This window comes from Ovis aries, chromosome 16 (assembly GCF_016772045.2).
Source record: "Ovis aries strain OAR_USU_Benz2616 breed Rambouillet chromosome 16, ARS-UI_Ramb_v3.0, whole genome shotgun sequence".
Lineage (NCBI taxonomy): Eukaryota > Metazoa > Chordata > Mammalia > Artiodactyla > Bovidae > Ovis > Ovis aries.
Genome location: NC_056069.1, coordinates 8,733,806 through 8,751,716, shown reverse-complemented (window position 1 = coordinate 8,751,716; position 17,911 = coordinate 8,733,806). Strand labels below are relative to the sequence as shown.

Below are 17,911 nucleotides of genomic sequence, written 5' to 3'. Positions count from 1 at the left end.
CATTCTTGTAGTCAGACCACCTAAATGTGAAATTGATTAGTTTAGATTTTTAGAATTTTTCAGCTTCCAATTTTAGGTATATTTTATATATAGGGTACAGATAAAAGAGTATTATTTTAAATATAGTTGAAAAAAAATCTAGTGATCATCTTTCCAGGCTCCTCAGTGATTTGGAGTAATGCCAAACCTATAAATTGAACCTTCTTCCACAAAGTTTTTTTTTGGAGAAGCATTGAAACCCTTTTGTAGAGAGCAAAATTAAAATTAGCTGATAAAACCAAAGACCCACAAACCACACCAGATTTGCTGTGATTACTTCATTTTTCTAATTGATAGTAAATGGGAATGATCCGAGAAAGAGAAAAGAATGGATAATGATTAGTGAAGAGGATAATAAGATTTGCACAAATCGGAGACTGAAAGAAGAAAACTTCCAGAGCAGATAACACAGAAAAGCTTTGCTTTGTGCAGGAGTACACCTCTCCCTAGGTGTCCTAACTACCTAGGACAGAGGCATAGAAGTCTGCCCTGTGGGATGCGTGTGCCTCCTGATAATGATTGTCTCCTGAGCTCGATTTAGCTTTGCCTGTTACTTCGAGGCCTTCAAAGAATGAATTTGGGGTGGGGAGAACATGTATTTGGTGATACGTAAAATTATAAAATTCAGGTGTTGGTGTCCATGAAAGTTCTTTGAAACCAGTCACACTTGTCTGCTGTGACCCATGTCTTGTCTGCTCTCTCACTGTGGTAGCCAAGGTCACTAGTTGTGACAGACTTTATGACCCACAATGTCTAAAATACTTATTAGCTTGACTTTTTATAGAAAATCTTTGCCTAACTTTGGAGAATGTACTTTTTAATGTAGATGGTAGCAAGCTTGATAATACATTAGAACTGTGTAACTTATAACAATACTAATTTTTTTTTTCCAAAAGTTGGTTCTGCTGTTCTTGGATTCAGAAATCAGTTAATCTGATAGCCTGCACCAACTACATCTGTGGTCATATCACAGCACAGTAACTGATCATCATCATAATAATCCTAAATTGTGAAGTAAAGATTAAACTGTCTTGAGCAGACTTTAAGGAAAACTTAGTTTATTAATTTGAAGTAACCATTAAAAGTATTCCATGTATGTGCATGTTCAGCTGCTCAGTTGTGTCCAGCTCTTCACGACCCCATGGACTGTAGCCTGCCAGGCTCTTCTGTCCGTGGAATTCTCCAGGCAAGAACACTGGAGTGGGTAGCCATTCCCTTTTCCAGGGGATCTTCCCAACACAGGGACTGAACCCAGGTCTCCTGCATTGCAGGGAGGTTCTTTACTGTCTGAGCTACCAGGGAAGCCTATTCAATGTATAAACACTGATCAAAAAAAAAAAAAAAAAAAAAGTAAAGAAAAACAACACTAAAGGAAGCTCATTACAGTTTTCACATGTGCATCCGAATAAAGACGGGGTTTTAGTTCCTTTTGCAGTGTGTGAAAGAAGTTAATCAACTTGACCTTAAAAGGAAGTTTATGGAAAAGAGACTGAGGTACTCCAAGGATTCAAAATCAGGAATATAGCCAGGCTACAGAAGGAAACCCAAACCAGTAGAAATACTAGATATTATTTTTCCTTTACTAAGTCTCTGCGTTTCTACTGCTTTTTTTTTTTTTCTTTGCAGAATGGCTTTCTTTGCTTTCCAGGTGCCTTATGTAAGGTGATCTCTTAGTAAATTCTAGATATTTTTGCTTGTCCCTTAATTGTATCCGTCACTCAGAATTAACCCAGGTTTTTGTCCTTTTTCTTGACCAGAAACAACCTGGTCTAGGTAATCTTGGGTTGGGGTGATCTTCTTTCTAGTTCAGTCAGTTCTCACTAGGTCTCACTAGTGGCTGCTGTTCCACTTGTGAACAAGGGGAAATTCCCAGAGAAGAGAGATTACAGCAAGCAGAGTGTTAATTCCTAAAGGTTTTATTAGGATCCCAGAAAGTGAAAACATGACTCAGTCGAGGGAATGGAAGCAGTGTCAGATTTTGGATATAGGCGGAGGTTATATTTCAGTGCCAAGATGCTGTGTTGGAGAACTCGGTGAAAATTTAGATTTTACAGTGGCTGAAATTCTGTGGTTAAAAACCTGTTCTTTTTATTTGAGACCAAGGTTCCTAAATTAGCTTCATCACTGCTTCTCAAGCCTTGGCTACCTGTGAGAATCATTTGTTGAAAATATTTTCCTTTTTATTTCTTTCTCTCTCTTTTAAAAAAATGTACAGACATTGTACTATCCCAGAAATTTTGATGTCATTGGTGAAGGGTGGGTCCTTGGTATCACTATATTTTAAAACTTGCCCAATTCCAGCATGCAGCCATTGTTGAGAAATTGCAGCATTACATCAGTGGATGCTTGTCATAAACGCAGACGCTCAAGCCCTACCCCAGGCTTACTGAATTAGAAACTATATTTTAATAAGATCTGTGGGCAGTTTGTGGTGCTTCCCTGGTGACTCTGGTTCAGTGTCTCCTCAGGAGACACCCGGACATTCAAAGGCAGGTCTGTCTCACTCTCTGTGGGGTCTCTGAGTCCTGGTGCACACAAGGTTTTATTTGAGCCCTCCAAGCATCTCTAGTGGGTATGGCGTTTGATTTTAAACGGAATTTCACTCCTCCTCACATCTTGCTGTGGTTTCTCCTTTGCCCTGGGACGTGGGGTATCTTTTTTGGGTGGGATTCAACATTTCTCCTGTCGATGGTCAGCAGTGAGTTGCAATTTTGGAGTTCTCGTAGGAGAAAATGAGTGTATGTCCTTCTAGCCTGCCATATGTGTAGATAGAGAAAGAGGAAGGAAATATGGCAAAAGATATTATCACCGCTTCATATCATTCATAAAAGTGATAAGACCTGGGTTTAGAAAGATAGGTAACTAGTCCAGGGTAACCAGCCAACAAGCAAGTAGCAAAACCAGGACCTGAACCTCCGTGTCCTTTGCATACCACTGCAAGCTAGAGTTTGGTGCTCTTTTTCCTGTTAGCTCTCCTGGTTCAGCATCTGAGACACGTAGGAATGTGGCTCTGTTGAGGTCCACAAGCCCAGAAGCAAGCTTGAAAATGTCACTGACTCCCATTGTTTACGAGCCGCCCCCCCCTTTCCCTTTGTCTCTCTCTCTTCCTCCTCTCTTCCCACCTCTCCCTCCTCTCTTCCTCATCCCTCCCTCTTTATCATCACTTTTTGTTAAACTTGGAGGTCTGGGCATATTTCTATGTTTTAATTTGGCTTCTAAATAAAACCAGTGATCTGTGGTTTTAGTTGAGTATATGTAGTAAATTACTTGATTTAGGTAGCCCAAACCTATGTGAGTTTTGGGGCCAGTTTATAACTAGACAAAGTTGCTAATTTTGTTGATGGCTTGAGATTTAAAATTGATTCCAAAACAATGGAAACTATTAAATGTTTCACATTTTTTAAATATGTTACCTCATTCCACAAAATACATGTAGTGATTAAAGATTAGTGTTAAATAAATTCTTTCCTCCTGTAACATTTCCTAAAGTTTTGCTCCAGATTAGATTTGGCAACAATGTATTCCTACCTGATGATTAAAGCATCATATATAAGAATCGCTGGCCCTCTTTGAGGTCTGCCTTTAATTTCTTCTGCATTTAATTGAACTCTTAATGGCATTTTTAGATAATGTGTAAAAGAGCATCAAGAGGCAGAACCAAAATGGTTTTATTTGCTTTTATACAAACTAAATTGCCCTTGTGGCCCAGCATAAAATCTAAGTACTAAGAGCAGTTATTTATTTTGACAACAGAATTAATTGAGCCTAAAACAATTGAAATTCCAGTTGCAGCAAACTATTCTTTGACTCTCACTCTGGCTTTGGTACTGTCAAAAAAAGTAACTTGTCTTATGATTAAATAGCAGAATGATGGGCAGTGGACTGCATTTGGGAGAGATGCTGAATAAACTTTCTGCTTGTGAAACAGTTCAGAAGTGACATGCTACAAGGGGGGTCAGAATGTGCATTGATATCCAGCTGAGCTGTCAACTGGCACTGAGCCAGGCACGCAAAGCTTTGCCATGTGAAGCAGCATGTGGAGCGTATGCCATTTGAAAGAGAAAATCTTTTTCATGCATGATTTAATGGTTTTTTTAAGGGCATATATTTAGTTTTATTGTTCCAGAAACTGTTAGTATTTCTGTTTTAATAAAAAAGATTATGTGTGGATAGAAGTCAATTAATTTTTTTAATATATAGTTTATAATTTGAAAGGATTTCGCATCTGACATTGCAGAAATGTCATTTGAATAGCTTATTTTTATTGAATATTTTTTCTGTTCCAGATGGATTTTAAGAAGATGTTTAAAAAAGATAAAGGGAAAAATAATCAAGATATGTCTGGGTAAAAATGTGAGAAAAAAATGTAGAGTTTTGTTTGAAAGGATTGATGTTAATAGGGATAAGGGATGTCTTTACTATTTTCACATATTTGAAGACATCCAAAGATCTTAAAAGAATATATCCTGTATTTGCTCAGGTGATGTTTTAAAAGGTTTTCTAGATACTGCTTTTTAAAATTGTAAATAATGCAATTTGGTATTGCTGTTTTGTTTTGTTCCCTAGAAAAAGCCTATAGCTTGAGTATTAATTAGAGATTCTGTAAATAGTTACTGGGCACAAATGATGTGCTTATAATAGGAAAATTTTGGATTGACTATGTTTCTGGTTGTCTTTTTTTTTTTTTTTTAAACGGGTGGTTATAGTCTCCCAAGCTTTATTAGGAAGTGATAAAATTAATAATACGTAATAAACTGCTGGTGATTTAGGCAGAGATTTTTCATTCTTCATAATTCTTAAACAGCAAAAGATGGCTGTTTATCAGATGCACATACTACTGAAATTCCTTACCTTTATTAGTCTTTCAGTTCTCATCTCTTTGTAAACTGTTAGTGTAGGCCTTTAAAGGATTCTAAGACCAAGCTCATTACCCTTTCATTTAATGAATTTATAAGCTTCCAGATTTACAGAGTGGACCTGAAGTCCTTGAAATTTTAATTGGGCCATTTTCTGACTCTTAAGAACTTTTTGGATGGAAGTAGTGAATGTATTTTTTTCATTTTAGCCGAATGATGTTTACCATAAGAATGCCCCAGTAGGGAAGGTATTGCTAATTAATTAGTTAAGACCTTGTTTATCGGCACATTTATAACTTTTATTCTGCTTATCACTAAATGTTAATCTTTATTTGAATAGAAACTGGAACTGAGGAAGTAAATCTTTGACTTAGAGGTAAAAAGAAGGACATTTTAGCCAATAGTTTTAGATGCTCCTACTTGTAGAGAATTTTTCCTTGTTGGTTAGTGGTTTTCTTTCATAATGAAATGACCTATAAGAACTCTGATCATGAATTTGGACATAGTTACAGTTAAGCTTAACATATCAGAAGGATGAGTAGTGAAATCTCTTACGTACTCTTTACTTCAAGCTCTCTTTAAAAATCTCTTGATGTAGCAGATTGTACCAATTACCATTATTAAATTAAAAATGGTTTCACAAAGAAACTGGACTTGCATAAAATTGTATATTACAGAACAGGGCTAAAGAGACAATTTAGTGGAACGTGAAATTTTAGTTTGATAATTCATTTTATGTATATTTCAATAGAAAAATAATTCCTGCTGTTCACTACTTTATTTACTGTCTAAATAATTTGGTATTTTACATATATGAAAGATACCACATTTTATAGCACTTAAGGTTAGTCTCAGCACACCTGTCATTTCAGGGCTGTTTTAATTGTTTTTCAGCTGGTTTCCATTTTATCTTTGTCCTCTTCTCTGCAGTCTATCTCTCGTACCAGTGCTGAATTAATTTGTATATAAGACCACTTTCAGGAAGGTGTATGTGTATCACTTTATCACATGAGAGCTCTTCCCGTTGCCTGCAAACTAGAGTTTAAATTCTTTGACCTGCTGTATGGATAGATCTGGGTTTTGACTTCAGCATCACCTCTTAGTTAGTATGTAATTAATTCGCTTACTTATTTAGCAGATATTCATGGAAGACATTATTTGATAGGGTGCAGTGGTGAACTGAACAAGCAAGGTCCCAGGCTTCTATTCTAGGAGTATTTGCTGTCTTGGCCCCTTGGTCTTACCACCAGCGCAACCAAGGATTCTGCAACTGCCTCTTACTGTTGTTTTCTCTCAACTATACATACAACAGGCTCCCAACTACATGTTAGGTCTCTGTGCTCCAAGTTGTGTGGCATCATATATAAAGGGTTTGCAGTAAATTGTGGTCATAATAATGGGCCGGTCACAGTTTGTTTTTTCAGTAACACTGAACATGCTTGCTATTTGATTTTTAAATTATTGCTGATATTTTAATTAACATCAGGTCACTCTGAAACATTTCAGAATCATTAAAAAGATGTAATGGGATCCCATCTGATTGTTTTCTGTCACTTTTTTTTTAACCAGTACTTGTCCATGTAATAACATTTTTCTTTTTAGGCCTTATTGAATTTGAAGAATGTGACCCTGCTAGTGCGGTTGAAGGTAAGTTGACTAGTTGTAATGTGTGGCAGCTAGCTGGTAGCTTCTGTTTACTGAAGAGAGAGGCTGCTGCCCATTGGTGTTAGCATGTCTAGGGAGTGATGTAAAAAATCTGAATGTGGTTTAAAGGCTTGCTGTATTAATGTTTGCTTTATAAATAAGTTTGCCCAAAGGATACTAATGTGTTAGAATATGTATTTTTTAAAAGATAAATATAACATGTATTTGTTTTTATATATACATTGAGAATGTTTTCTCCATTGATTCCTTCTTGAAACATTCTAATGTTATAAATAAGAAACATCGCTACATATTGATGTATACTGCTTATTCTACAATGGGTAGCATTTCAGTAATTGATAAGGTTATGCATTAATGCTAATGTGACTGTCATTCAAAATAGGTGATGATTTGAATTGGGGAAAGGGTCCACAACACTTATTGTGGACCCTTTATGTTTTTTATAGTATGAAGCCCAAGAGATATCTGCAGTTTTTGTTGTGGGTTTGTGTGTGTGTGTTGTGTTTTATATATCTCACTTTGTGAGCTGCTAGAAATAATTTGAAAGCAGTCTTTGATTTTTTCCAAGACCTGTGTAAGAGTTTAGAGAAATGGTTTGCTATTGTGTGTAAGGTTATTACTTCAGCAGTCAAGGAGCTCCAGGGCCTAGACTTTTTATAGCTGCCGTCTATGGGGCCGCACAGAGTCGGACACGACTGACACGGCTTAGCAGCAGCAGCAGCAGCCGCAGCAGCTGTTTGATTAAGAGCAGTAATTATATTAAGTTCTCTGTAATCTTTAAAGATTCCTCAAAGCTGAAAAGAATTTAAAGAGTTCTTTAAAATGTTATAATAAATAATACCTACTCTGAGGAAAAAAATTATTTTAAAAATATTGTAATATGCTATACAAATATATGGTTCAGGGAATTAGTTTTACATGAAAGCAAGTACATTATTCTAAGACATTTGGATTATTATCCTGATTGTAGTGATAACTAGCTGTATAACAGTTACAAAAACTTAGTTACCTAATGCTTTTGAGTTTCCTCATCTACAAGGTGTGAAGTTAGCTTGAAGTGAAGTGAAGAGAAGTCGCTCAGTCGTGTCCGACTCTTTGTGACACCATGGACTGTAGCCCACCAGGCTCCTAGGTCCATGGGATTTTCTAGGCATAAATACTGGAGTGGGTTGCCATTTCCTTCTCCAGGGCATCTTTCCAACCCAGGGATCGAACCCGGGTCTCCTGCATTGTAGGCAGACGCTTTACCGTCCAAGCTACCAGAGAACTGGAAGTTAGCTTGGGTGTACTCAAACCAGTCAGTCCTAAAGGAAATCAACCATGAATATTCATCAGAAGAACTGATGAAGAAATTGAAGCTCAATACTTTGGCCATCTGATCCAAAGAGTTAACTCACTGGAAAAGAGCCTGATGCCGAGAAAGATTGAAGGTGAAAGGGCAGCAGAGGATGAGATGGTTAGATAGCATGACTGACTCAATAGACATGAATTTGAGCAAACTCCAGGAAATAGTGGAGGACAGGGAAGCCTGGTGTGCTGCAGTCCATGGGGTCGCAAAGAGTCGAATATGACTTAGGAACTGAACAACAGCAGCTAAGCTTTAAGTGCTGAATTCTATTAACAATTGATAGCATTACTGACCTTTTTAAAAAATAATCTGTCATGCAGGAAGACGAGGAACTGCCTTATTTGGCAAAACAGAAATGATATTTTTCCTCATTTATGGTTGGATCCACTTACAACATTGTTTTTATTAGAGATAACACATGTACAAAAGATGCCATATTATAAATATCTGTCATGCTGTTAATGGACCTGTTGTCATCTATTTATTTAAAACACATTTATATTTTGTGACCTTTTATACAGAGAACGTGATCTGACCTGCATTTATAACCAAATCTCTTATAATGAATGATGTACTTTCTTTGAAGTCTTAAGATATCTGCAAATGCTTATTTAGAGGAGGAGAGAATGTCATCGCTCAAGTGATTGTTCTATGTATAACCTTTTGGTGAATAACAGGCTATATTAACATAAGAAAAATTTAAACAGATTATGACCCTGATTTAAATTTTAGGGCTTAGTAATTGATGCTTATATTTCTTTCATCCAAATTTAGTATCAACATTTATGAGCAAATCATGTATCAGGATACAAGATGCATTCATAAATTTAATATGTTTATCAGGAAGAGTCATATTCTATAACAATATATGTTTATTTTAAGGTATAAAACCAAGGAAAAGAAAGACTTTTGGTTTACCAGGAATAATTAAAAAGGAAAAGGATGCAGAGTCTGTGTAAGTATATTGTATTGTCAAAATTCTTTCCATTTTTAGAAATAATATTTTATAAATAGTCTTATAACAGTAAAACTATTATTATGAATTTGAAAAGAAAAAATTATTTTGGAAATAACTCAAAAGTATATATGGCTAAGGTGTGAAAAATACAGACTTTTCTAAGAACATTTGCCAACCCCTCTAGTTTTAATTAAAAATGCTAACCTTTTATATTATTTTAAAATTTCAAGATGAAAGCTTTAGTATTTTCAAATTGAAACTTCAAAGATGCCTTTATTTTATAAAATGATACATGCATATTAAAAAAATGAAAAGTACAGTGAAAACTAAAAATTGTTCTAAGTCTTAATAACCTAAAAGCAGCTCCATGGTCAACAATTTGATGAAAATCTTTCAAGACAACTCTAAGCATGTAGGAACTTAGTGATATACGTATACATAAATGGAAAATGTTAAATGGAGGAGAAAAAAGCCATAACACATTTTAAACATTTATATTAATTCATATGTTTTAGATAGAAGATGGAGTATAAACTTCTTTTACCTTTCTAAAAAAAATAAATTGGTATACAGAGTACAGAGAAATACAGTTATCATATGAGAAATTAAACTATTATTAACTAACTCAAATTTTGTACCTTGGCTACACAGTAGAACTACCTGAGAAATTAAATGTATCTATGCCAGCCTCTGCTTCAGACCAACTAAATGAGATTCTTTGGGTGTGAGGCCCCCAAAGTTTTTGTGTTGTCTTAATATACAGTGGGGGTTGAGAGTCATTAAACTATGATTAACCAGAGACAAATTGGAATTAAAGGAAATTTTCTTTGCTTGATTATTCAACTGATTTAGACTGCAGAGAGACTAATGTAAAATCTCAAGTGATTTGTTGATCCAGTAACACTGAATGAAAATTTGTTTAAAATCTCTACTACTATTCTAGCATAATCAGCAAAACTCTCCCAAGAGTTAATATTTTGATGGACAGTCATACTTTCTATATAAGAGAACAATTTGTGCTTTGGGTATTCTTGTCTCCTCCCTGGTTATATGCTTATCTGAGTTTCTAACATTCCAAATGTCTGTTTCTTTCCTCCTCCCTAGTGGTATTTTGGTTTAACAAATTAAGACTATTTGCAAAGTGACTTATGCCTATAGTTACTGTCTCTTCTGCAGATGTCTTTTGAACTTTGTGAAGGGGGTATTTTGCTAAGGGATGGAACCTAATCTCTTTTATAACATTGGAATTGAAGTTTTAACAGTTGATTTGTAAGGAAATTTTTAAAATGTAGCCAGTTTATCTGTTAGTGACTGTATTATAAATAGTTAATATGTTTATATAATTGACAGTTTTCACAGCTGTTCATTTAGGGAGCTTCTAATATTTTTGTATATTTCATGTTTTTAAAATAGTTTTTCGTAATCAGTAATTTCCCAATATGATCATTAGGCCACTTGGATATTGGAATATTTTAATCAATAAGAATACTAAGTCAGAAAACTAACGCTTAAATCATTGCATCACTATCGCCATCTGTCAACACTGCTTGGCAGGAAAAGTGTTAAGAGTTCACTTTGCTTGAAATGCCCGAGGCTCTTGGCGTGCTTCTTCTCATAGCCTGAAGGCTTTTGAAATGCCAGCAATTGTGTACGAGGGCTCCTGATCAGAGCTTGGTCTTCCTGGGGCTTCATCTTCAGGTCTCACACGCGTGCTGTGAAGGCAGACAGATAAGTGCTTTACCACAAAGACGAGAGAATTCTGGCCTACAGCCAGAGAATAAATGGTTTGGAACTTTTACACGTACATTTATATTTCAACTTTATCTTTTATTTATTTATTTATTTATTTATTTATTTTAGTTTTTTATTTTTTAAATTTTAAAATCTTTAATTCTTACTTTAATTCTTTACTTTATCTTTTAAAAACAGAAGTAGAAATGTTTTAACATCTTAAGTGATTTGATTCTGTACCGGGATTGAATTGATCATTATAGTAGCTTTTCTGGTCATTTCCTCAGAGTATACATAGGTTTGTTTGGTAACAATATTCCTTATAATCTACCAATAATAAGGAAGCCCTTTTTCAGCATTTACAATTTTAAGTAAATATAAAGGCCTGTGGGATTTGCATTTGCCCTCGGTGCTCCCTTTTGAATTCAGAGCAGGATTCTTTCAGTCTACTCCATCTTATCTTTATTTAAGAAAGTTCTTATGGATTTTTCTGGTTTGTGCTTGGTCTTCGAATTGATACAGATTACCTGTTTATCTTATATTTTAATTTTTTTTAAATTTTGTTCATTTAGCTCTTAAGGTGTACCTAATGTCTGCATTTTCAGACTGTTATTAAAGTGGCAGAATCTGATACGATATTCAGTTAAGTCTGTCATGCCAAAGACTATACCTAATCCACTGCCTTTTAAGTAGACACTCTAATTTCTGTTTGTGAATTTGTTTTAGAATGTATATGTATAAATTCTTCTAACCTTATTCTAATGACTTCAATGCCTTTAATTTTATATATTTAAGGCTTTATTTGTTTAGTTGAGAAGGTTGGTGTCTTTTGTTTTAAATTTAAAATAATAGTTTTCACTAGGTTATATCCAGATTTATATTTGCTTATCATTTAAATGATAAAATATCAGTGCTCAATTGCATATTACATTAGACTAGAAACTATTCCAACTGGAAGTCTAGCTGCTCATTTAACATATTTGGAGAAAAGTGGTTTCACTTCTATATAATCTGCCTTATGGAAGTACTTCAAAGGGAGTAAGTTAAAAAAAAATTTTTTAATGTTACTGTTATTTACCAATAAATGTAAATACAGGCTTTTTAAAAGCCAGACTTTCTTCTTTAAGGGAGTTTTTTGTTTGTTTGCTTTTGGTTTTTTTATCTTTTTCTACCTGAAGAATTAAAAGCCACTAGAAATCCTTGACAGCTTCGTTAATATGATTCATGTGCCAATTCATGGAAAAGAAGTCATTTTAAAAGTTTTAAAAATATTTGTAAGCTGTTTGTTTTATTTTGTCTTGTATAAGTAAAGGAGAATATCTGAATTTTAAAATCATTTGGTATATTTTAATATTCATGGTTTGATTTCTCTAAATACTTTAATGGGGTTTAAATGACAGTTATGTTTAAATACCAGAGCAAACACTTTCAAACAGTATATTTACCAGATCTAATAGTTGCATATTTATAATGTTTTGTTTGTTTTAATAGGGAATGCCCTGATGCAGATTCACTTGTAAGTAGATTTTACTTTCGTACAAACAATTTAGCTATTTTAATTAGGAATACCGAGCATATTTGGGTTGAGTTTGTTTGCAGATCTTTCCAAGAAAAATACTAGCCATATTATTAGAGATTTACCATTGAAATTATTTTACAGATGTATTTTTGGTTTTACATTGCCAGATGCTTTCCTTTAATAAATAGAAGGTATTTCTAACCACTTTTAAAAAGTGGACATTTACTTTTAAAATTGGAGTAGAGCCATAATATATTGCTTTTTCTTGGGAAATATGTCAGATATCAAATCTGCCTGTTTTATTTTAAAATGTGCTGTTACTAATTGATTCTTACATCTGTTAAAATACTGCTATATCTGGTCATGTATTTGAGGTTTGTTTAGAAGACTGTCATTTTAGAAAAAGTAGCAACAACCATGGTTAGTACTTTTGTGTGCTCTTGATTTTGTGTTTTAAAGAAAATTTGTATGTATTTCTTATTTAAATATATTTCTTCATGTATAATTAAAGAAGACATCAAATGGAGCTCCCTGTGGTTACAGTGAGAGAATAGATTTACCAAATGATGTTAAGTAATGGGTAGACAGATGTGGTCAGGTCTGTCATTAGGATTGGTCATTAGACACTGGTCGTGTTGCTAAGTGTAGTAGAGTTAAGCTTTCTCCTGTATTGTTCTTGCTTGCATAACTTGTTTCTTTTGACTCCAAAACATTATGGTCTTTTTCAGCATACTGGTGTACCAACATAAAGAACTACATATTTTGTAAAACATTGTGGTTTATTTTAATTAAGATAAAACTAGTATTTTTGTTGCATGTTTCAGGTTCAAGATAAGAAAACTATTGTTTGTTAATACAATTATAGTGAAAGTAAATTGACTTCTGATGAGCTCTATGCCCAAAATTATTGATGTGTGTGGAGTTGCAACATTTATTTTCCACTTGCCTGTTTTGATACCCTTAGTTTACTAGTTAATGAAAAAGTCAACAGATGTGTTTGGCATTTACTGTAGTGCTCATCATGCATTTTATTTCTGAATGATTTATAGCATTTATTTGATGACTGCAACATTGAATAAAATTTTTAATACTTTGTTTTATTTTATATACACACTCCTATAAATAAAATATTTAAAATTTTCTTAGTTCATTGATACTTTTCTGTAATGATCAATATTTAATAGTTTTGAACTTTAGCCAGTACTTATCTGGAATTAGAAAGGGGCTTTAAAAGAAGACACGAAATTCTACCCTATGTAAGAAATGATTGATCAATTTGATGGTACAGAAATGAAAATCATAAAATTAGAAAAAATACGCCATAGAAGGATTTGAATCACTAAAGATATAGTTGGGCAGAGTGTATTTGCAAGATGTTTAACAAGGGGCTAATTATTTTCCTTTGCAAAATTTTTATACAAGTAAGTTTAATAAAAGATAAGCAAGTATCCCAGTAGGAAATGGGCATTAGGATAAAAACAGGCAATTTTCATAAGAATAAATAAAAGGTTGTGGTGAATAATCCTGCTGCTGCTACTGCTGCTAAGTCGCTTCAGTCGTGTCCGACTGTGCGACCCCATAGACGGCAGCACACCAGGCTCCTCTATCCCTGGGATTCTTTCTCTAGGCAAGAATACTGGAGTGGGTTGCCATTTCCTTCTCCCATAAGTAATGTTATTCAAAATAGTAGTCTTCTTCTGATGCAAATTAAAATGAAATTTCTTTATTCACCAGTCATACTGGCAAAAGTTTTGATACACGTGCACTGTTGTTAGGACTGTAAACTGGTGTCACCTGGCTTGTGCATAGTTTGGCAGTATCTCTCCAAATAGAAAATGTGTGTTCCTTTTGACTGTGCAGTCCTGCTGCTAGGGCTTCACTGTTACTGCTATAGTCCCAGGCACTATGTGTGTGTGCATGTGTGTGCTGATATATGCACATGTGTGTATACATTCTTCATCAAGACATATGCTTATATAGACAGGGAGGGAGAAAAGGTAGATAGAGACGTGTTTATTTCAACACTGTTGATATTAGCAAAAAATTGGAAGCACTAAAGAAAGCATCAATTAAAATGGGGATTGGTTAAATAAATTATTAAACATTCACTTGAAGAAATAGTCAGTTACAGAGCTAGGTGGCTCTGTGTCTGTTATATGGGAAGAACTATGTGGTCTTTAAAATAATTGCTTTTTAAAATATATACATGTGTACATGATATGTATTCTCTTTTTTAAAAAGAATGAGTTACAAGACGTCGAGTTTTGGTTACCTTTGAAGAGAAGGATTGCAGTGGTGATGAGCAGAGAGAGGAGGCTTTCATATTCTGTTGTTTGCTTTTATTTATGGCCTGTGATTTATTTAGGGCTTCCCTGGTGGCTCAGTCAGTGAAGAGTCTGCCTGCAGTGCAGGAGACCCGGGTTTAATCCATGGGTCAGGAAGATCCCCTGGAGAAGGAAATGACAACCCATTCCACTATTCTTGCTTGGAAAATTCCATGGACAGAGGAGCCTGGCGGGCTACAGTCCATGAAGTTGCAAGAGTTGAATACGACTTAGTGACTAAACCACCATGATTTATTTATGGCCTCAGTTCAGTTCAATCACTCAGTCATGTCCGATTCTTTGTGACCCCATGGGCTGCAGCATACCAGGCCTCCCTTGTCCATCACCAACTCCCATAGTTTACCCAAACTCATGTCCATTGAGTCAGTGATGACATCCAACCATCTCATCCTCTCTTGTCCCTTTCTCCTCCTGCCTTCAGTCTTTCCCAGCATCAGGGTCTTTTCCAATGAGTCAGTTCTTCGGGTCGGATGGCCAAAGTATTGGAGTTTCAGCTTCAACATCAGTCCTTCCAGTGAATATTCAGGACTAATTTCCTTTTAGGATTGACAGGTTGGATCTCCTTGCAGTCCAAGGGACTCTCAAGAGTCTTCTCCAACACCACAGTTCTAAAGCATCAATTCTTCAGCACTCAGCTTTCTTTATAGTCCAACTCTCACATCCATATGTGACTACTGGAATTTCCAGAGCCTTGACTAGACAGACCTTTGTTGGCAAAGTAATGTTTCTGCTTTTGAATATGCTGTCTAGGTTGGTCATAACTTTCCTTCCAAGGAGTAAGTGTCTTTTAATTTCATGGCTGCAGTCACCATCTGCAGTGGTTTTGGAGCCCCCCCAAATATAGTCTGCCACTGTTTCCACCGTTTCTCCATCTATTTGCCATGAAGTGATGGGACCAGATGCCATGATCTTCGTTTTCTGAATGTTGAGCTTTAAGCCAACTTTTTCGCTCTCCTCTTTCACTTTCATCAAGAGGCTCCTTAGTTCTTCTTCACTTTCTGCCATAAGGGTGGTGTCATCTGCATATCTGAAGTTATGATATTTTTCCCGGCAATCTTGATTCCAGCTTGTGCTTCATCCAGCCCAGTGTTTCTTATGATGTACTCTGCATAAAAGTTAAATAAGCAGGTTGACAGTATACAGCCTTGACATACTCCTTTTCCTATTTGGAACCAGTCTGTTGTTCCATGTCTAGTTCCAACTGTTGCTTCCTGACCTGCATACAGATTTCTCAAGAGGCAATTATGGTCTGTTTGTCACCTTTTTGTTTATAGCTAGTCTTACCATAACTTAAATGTCAGTAGGCTACCTTGGTAGGGAAATATCCATCATTTTCTGTTCCTTTTTTAAAAGATCTATGTATGTAATTTAAAAAAATTATTTTGAGATACAGATCTTTTGAAAGTTGACAAATTGAAATGTAAATTGCTCTCTTCTTTTAGTTTTAGCCAATTTCCCTTCTCCAGAGAGATTGAGAAATATACCGTTGACTTGTAATATTTAAAAAAAAAATTACTACCACCACTATCCGCCAACTTCCTTTAAGGTTGTTGACTAAAGTTACCTGCTCATTTTTTTTTCTTGTGCTGCTTTTGACTTAATACTTTCCTCTAGCAGTATGGGGCCCTAATATAGAAACCATGGATTGAATGGACAAAGGTGTAAAAAGGTAATGTGTAAGTTTTTATCAATATCATGTATAGTTCTAGCATTGAAAACCTGATACAGTAAAAATTACTGCTATTTTTTAAAAAAACACATACCAAGAAAACATTTTGTTTTGGAATAATTGTCAATTTACAGATCATTACAAAGATAATACAGAGCAGTCTCATCTTTCATCTTGTCTCTCCTGATGGTAACATCTTGCAAAACTTTGGTACAGTAACATATATAACTAGAATATTGATATCAATACAGTCAAAACAGAACATTACCATTAAACAAGGATCTTTTCTTTTCCCCCTCACCTATTTAACCTTGTCCCAATGCCCAGATCCCTGGAATTCACTGATGTGTTTATCACCTCTCTATTTTTACCTTTTCCAGAATGTCATATAAATGGGATCCTATAAGATATAACTTTTTCAGACTGGATTCTTTTGCCCCAGGAATATTAGATGTGCATTTAAGACTTATTCATATTGTTTCATGACTCCATATTTCATTCCTTTTTTTGGCACTGAAGAGTGTATCATTGTATAGATGTCCCACAGTTTACTTACTTACTTATTGAAGGATATTTTGCTTGCTGCTTCTTTTAGGTGTTTATGAATAAAGCAGCTTAATCACATTTGTGTGCAAGTTTTTGTGGGAAAATAGTTTTAATATCAAGTGGGTAAATACCCAGGAGTGTGATTGCTGGATTTCTGGGAGGATCTTTCATTTTAATTGCCCTTTTTCTGTCACTTTTGTTCTGATACTACCCTCTCCCCCAACCACCTCTGGCAACTACTAATCTTTTCTCTATTTCTATAAACTTGTCATTTCAGAAATGTTATTTAAGTGGAATTGTATTGTATGTAACCTTTTCAGATTGACTTTTTTTTTCACTCAGCACCCTTTTCTGGAGATTATTTCAGATTGTTGCATGTATAAATAGTTCATTCCTTTTCATTGCTGAATAGTATTCCACGATGTAGGTGTACCAAAGTCTGTTCACTTACTGTGGGATATTTAGTTGTTTCCAATTTTTGACTATTAGATATGCTACTTTGAACAATTGTATACAGGTCTTTGTGTACATAATGTTCTCTTTTGACACTGGTAATTTTCTTTCTGAAGTCTATTTTATTAGTCTATCTAATAGTGAAATAGTCACTGTCATTTTTATTTTTTAAACTAATATTTCCTGGTATATATATTTTTTCATTTTCCTTTCAACCTACCTATTTTTGTTTGTTTGAAGTGAGTTTCTTATGGGTAGCATATAGGTCATGTTTTTTTAATTCATTCTGTCAGTCTGTCTTTTGATATATATGTGTATATTATGTTAAATATTTAATGTAATTGTTGACATGTTGGGATTTGTCTGCCATTTAATTTTTTGTTTTTGTTCTTCTCTGTCTTTGAATTTTGTTTTCTTTTTCCTACTTTTCTGTGGGTTATTTGAACCTTTTGTTTTTAGAATTTCACTTGGATTTATAGTTTGGCTTTTTTTTTTAAGCATATCACTTTGTATATCATTTTAGATGGTTACTGTGGGCCACTCTCCAGTGCCTTCAGATGGTGGTTTTTGTTTATTTTGACCAGAGTTTATTGATGTAATCTGCAGGAGGTTGATTCAAAGCAGTTTATTTGGTCTTACAGAACACAGCTCTGTATTATTTTAAATTAGTACATTGTATAGTACAGTGTATTATAAACAAATTTTAAAATAGTGTCAGTAGCAGATCCCTCATAGAACCTCTAGGAGATCAAATATCTGCTATATTTGTAGGGTATCAAGAA

At 34.7% G+C, this 17,911-nt stretch overlaps 1 protein-coding gene across 2 annotated transcripts in view; it reads left to right on the top strand.

Annotated features, from left to right (window-relative positions):
- The window catches only part of FCHO2 (FCH and mu domain containing endocytic adaptor 2), a 118,859-nt gene that overhangs the window by 58,604 nt on the left and 42,344 nt on the right, over nucleotides 1-17,911 (top strand). For both annotated transcript variants that reach the window (XM_060400320.1, XM_060400321.1), the window contains 3 exons: nucleotides 6,498-6,542; nucleotides 8,791-8,863; nucleotides 12,089-12,113. In XM_060400320.1, the coding sequence (XP_060256303.1) occupies nucleotides 6,498-6,542; nucleotides 8,791-8,863; nucleotides 12,089-12,113 (143 nt within the window). The remainder of the gene's footprint in view (nucleotides 1-6,497; nucleotides 6,543-8,790; nucleotides 8,864-12,088; nucleotides 12,114-17,911) is intronic.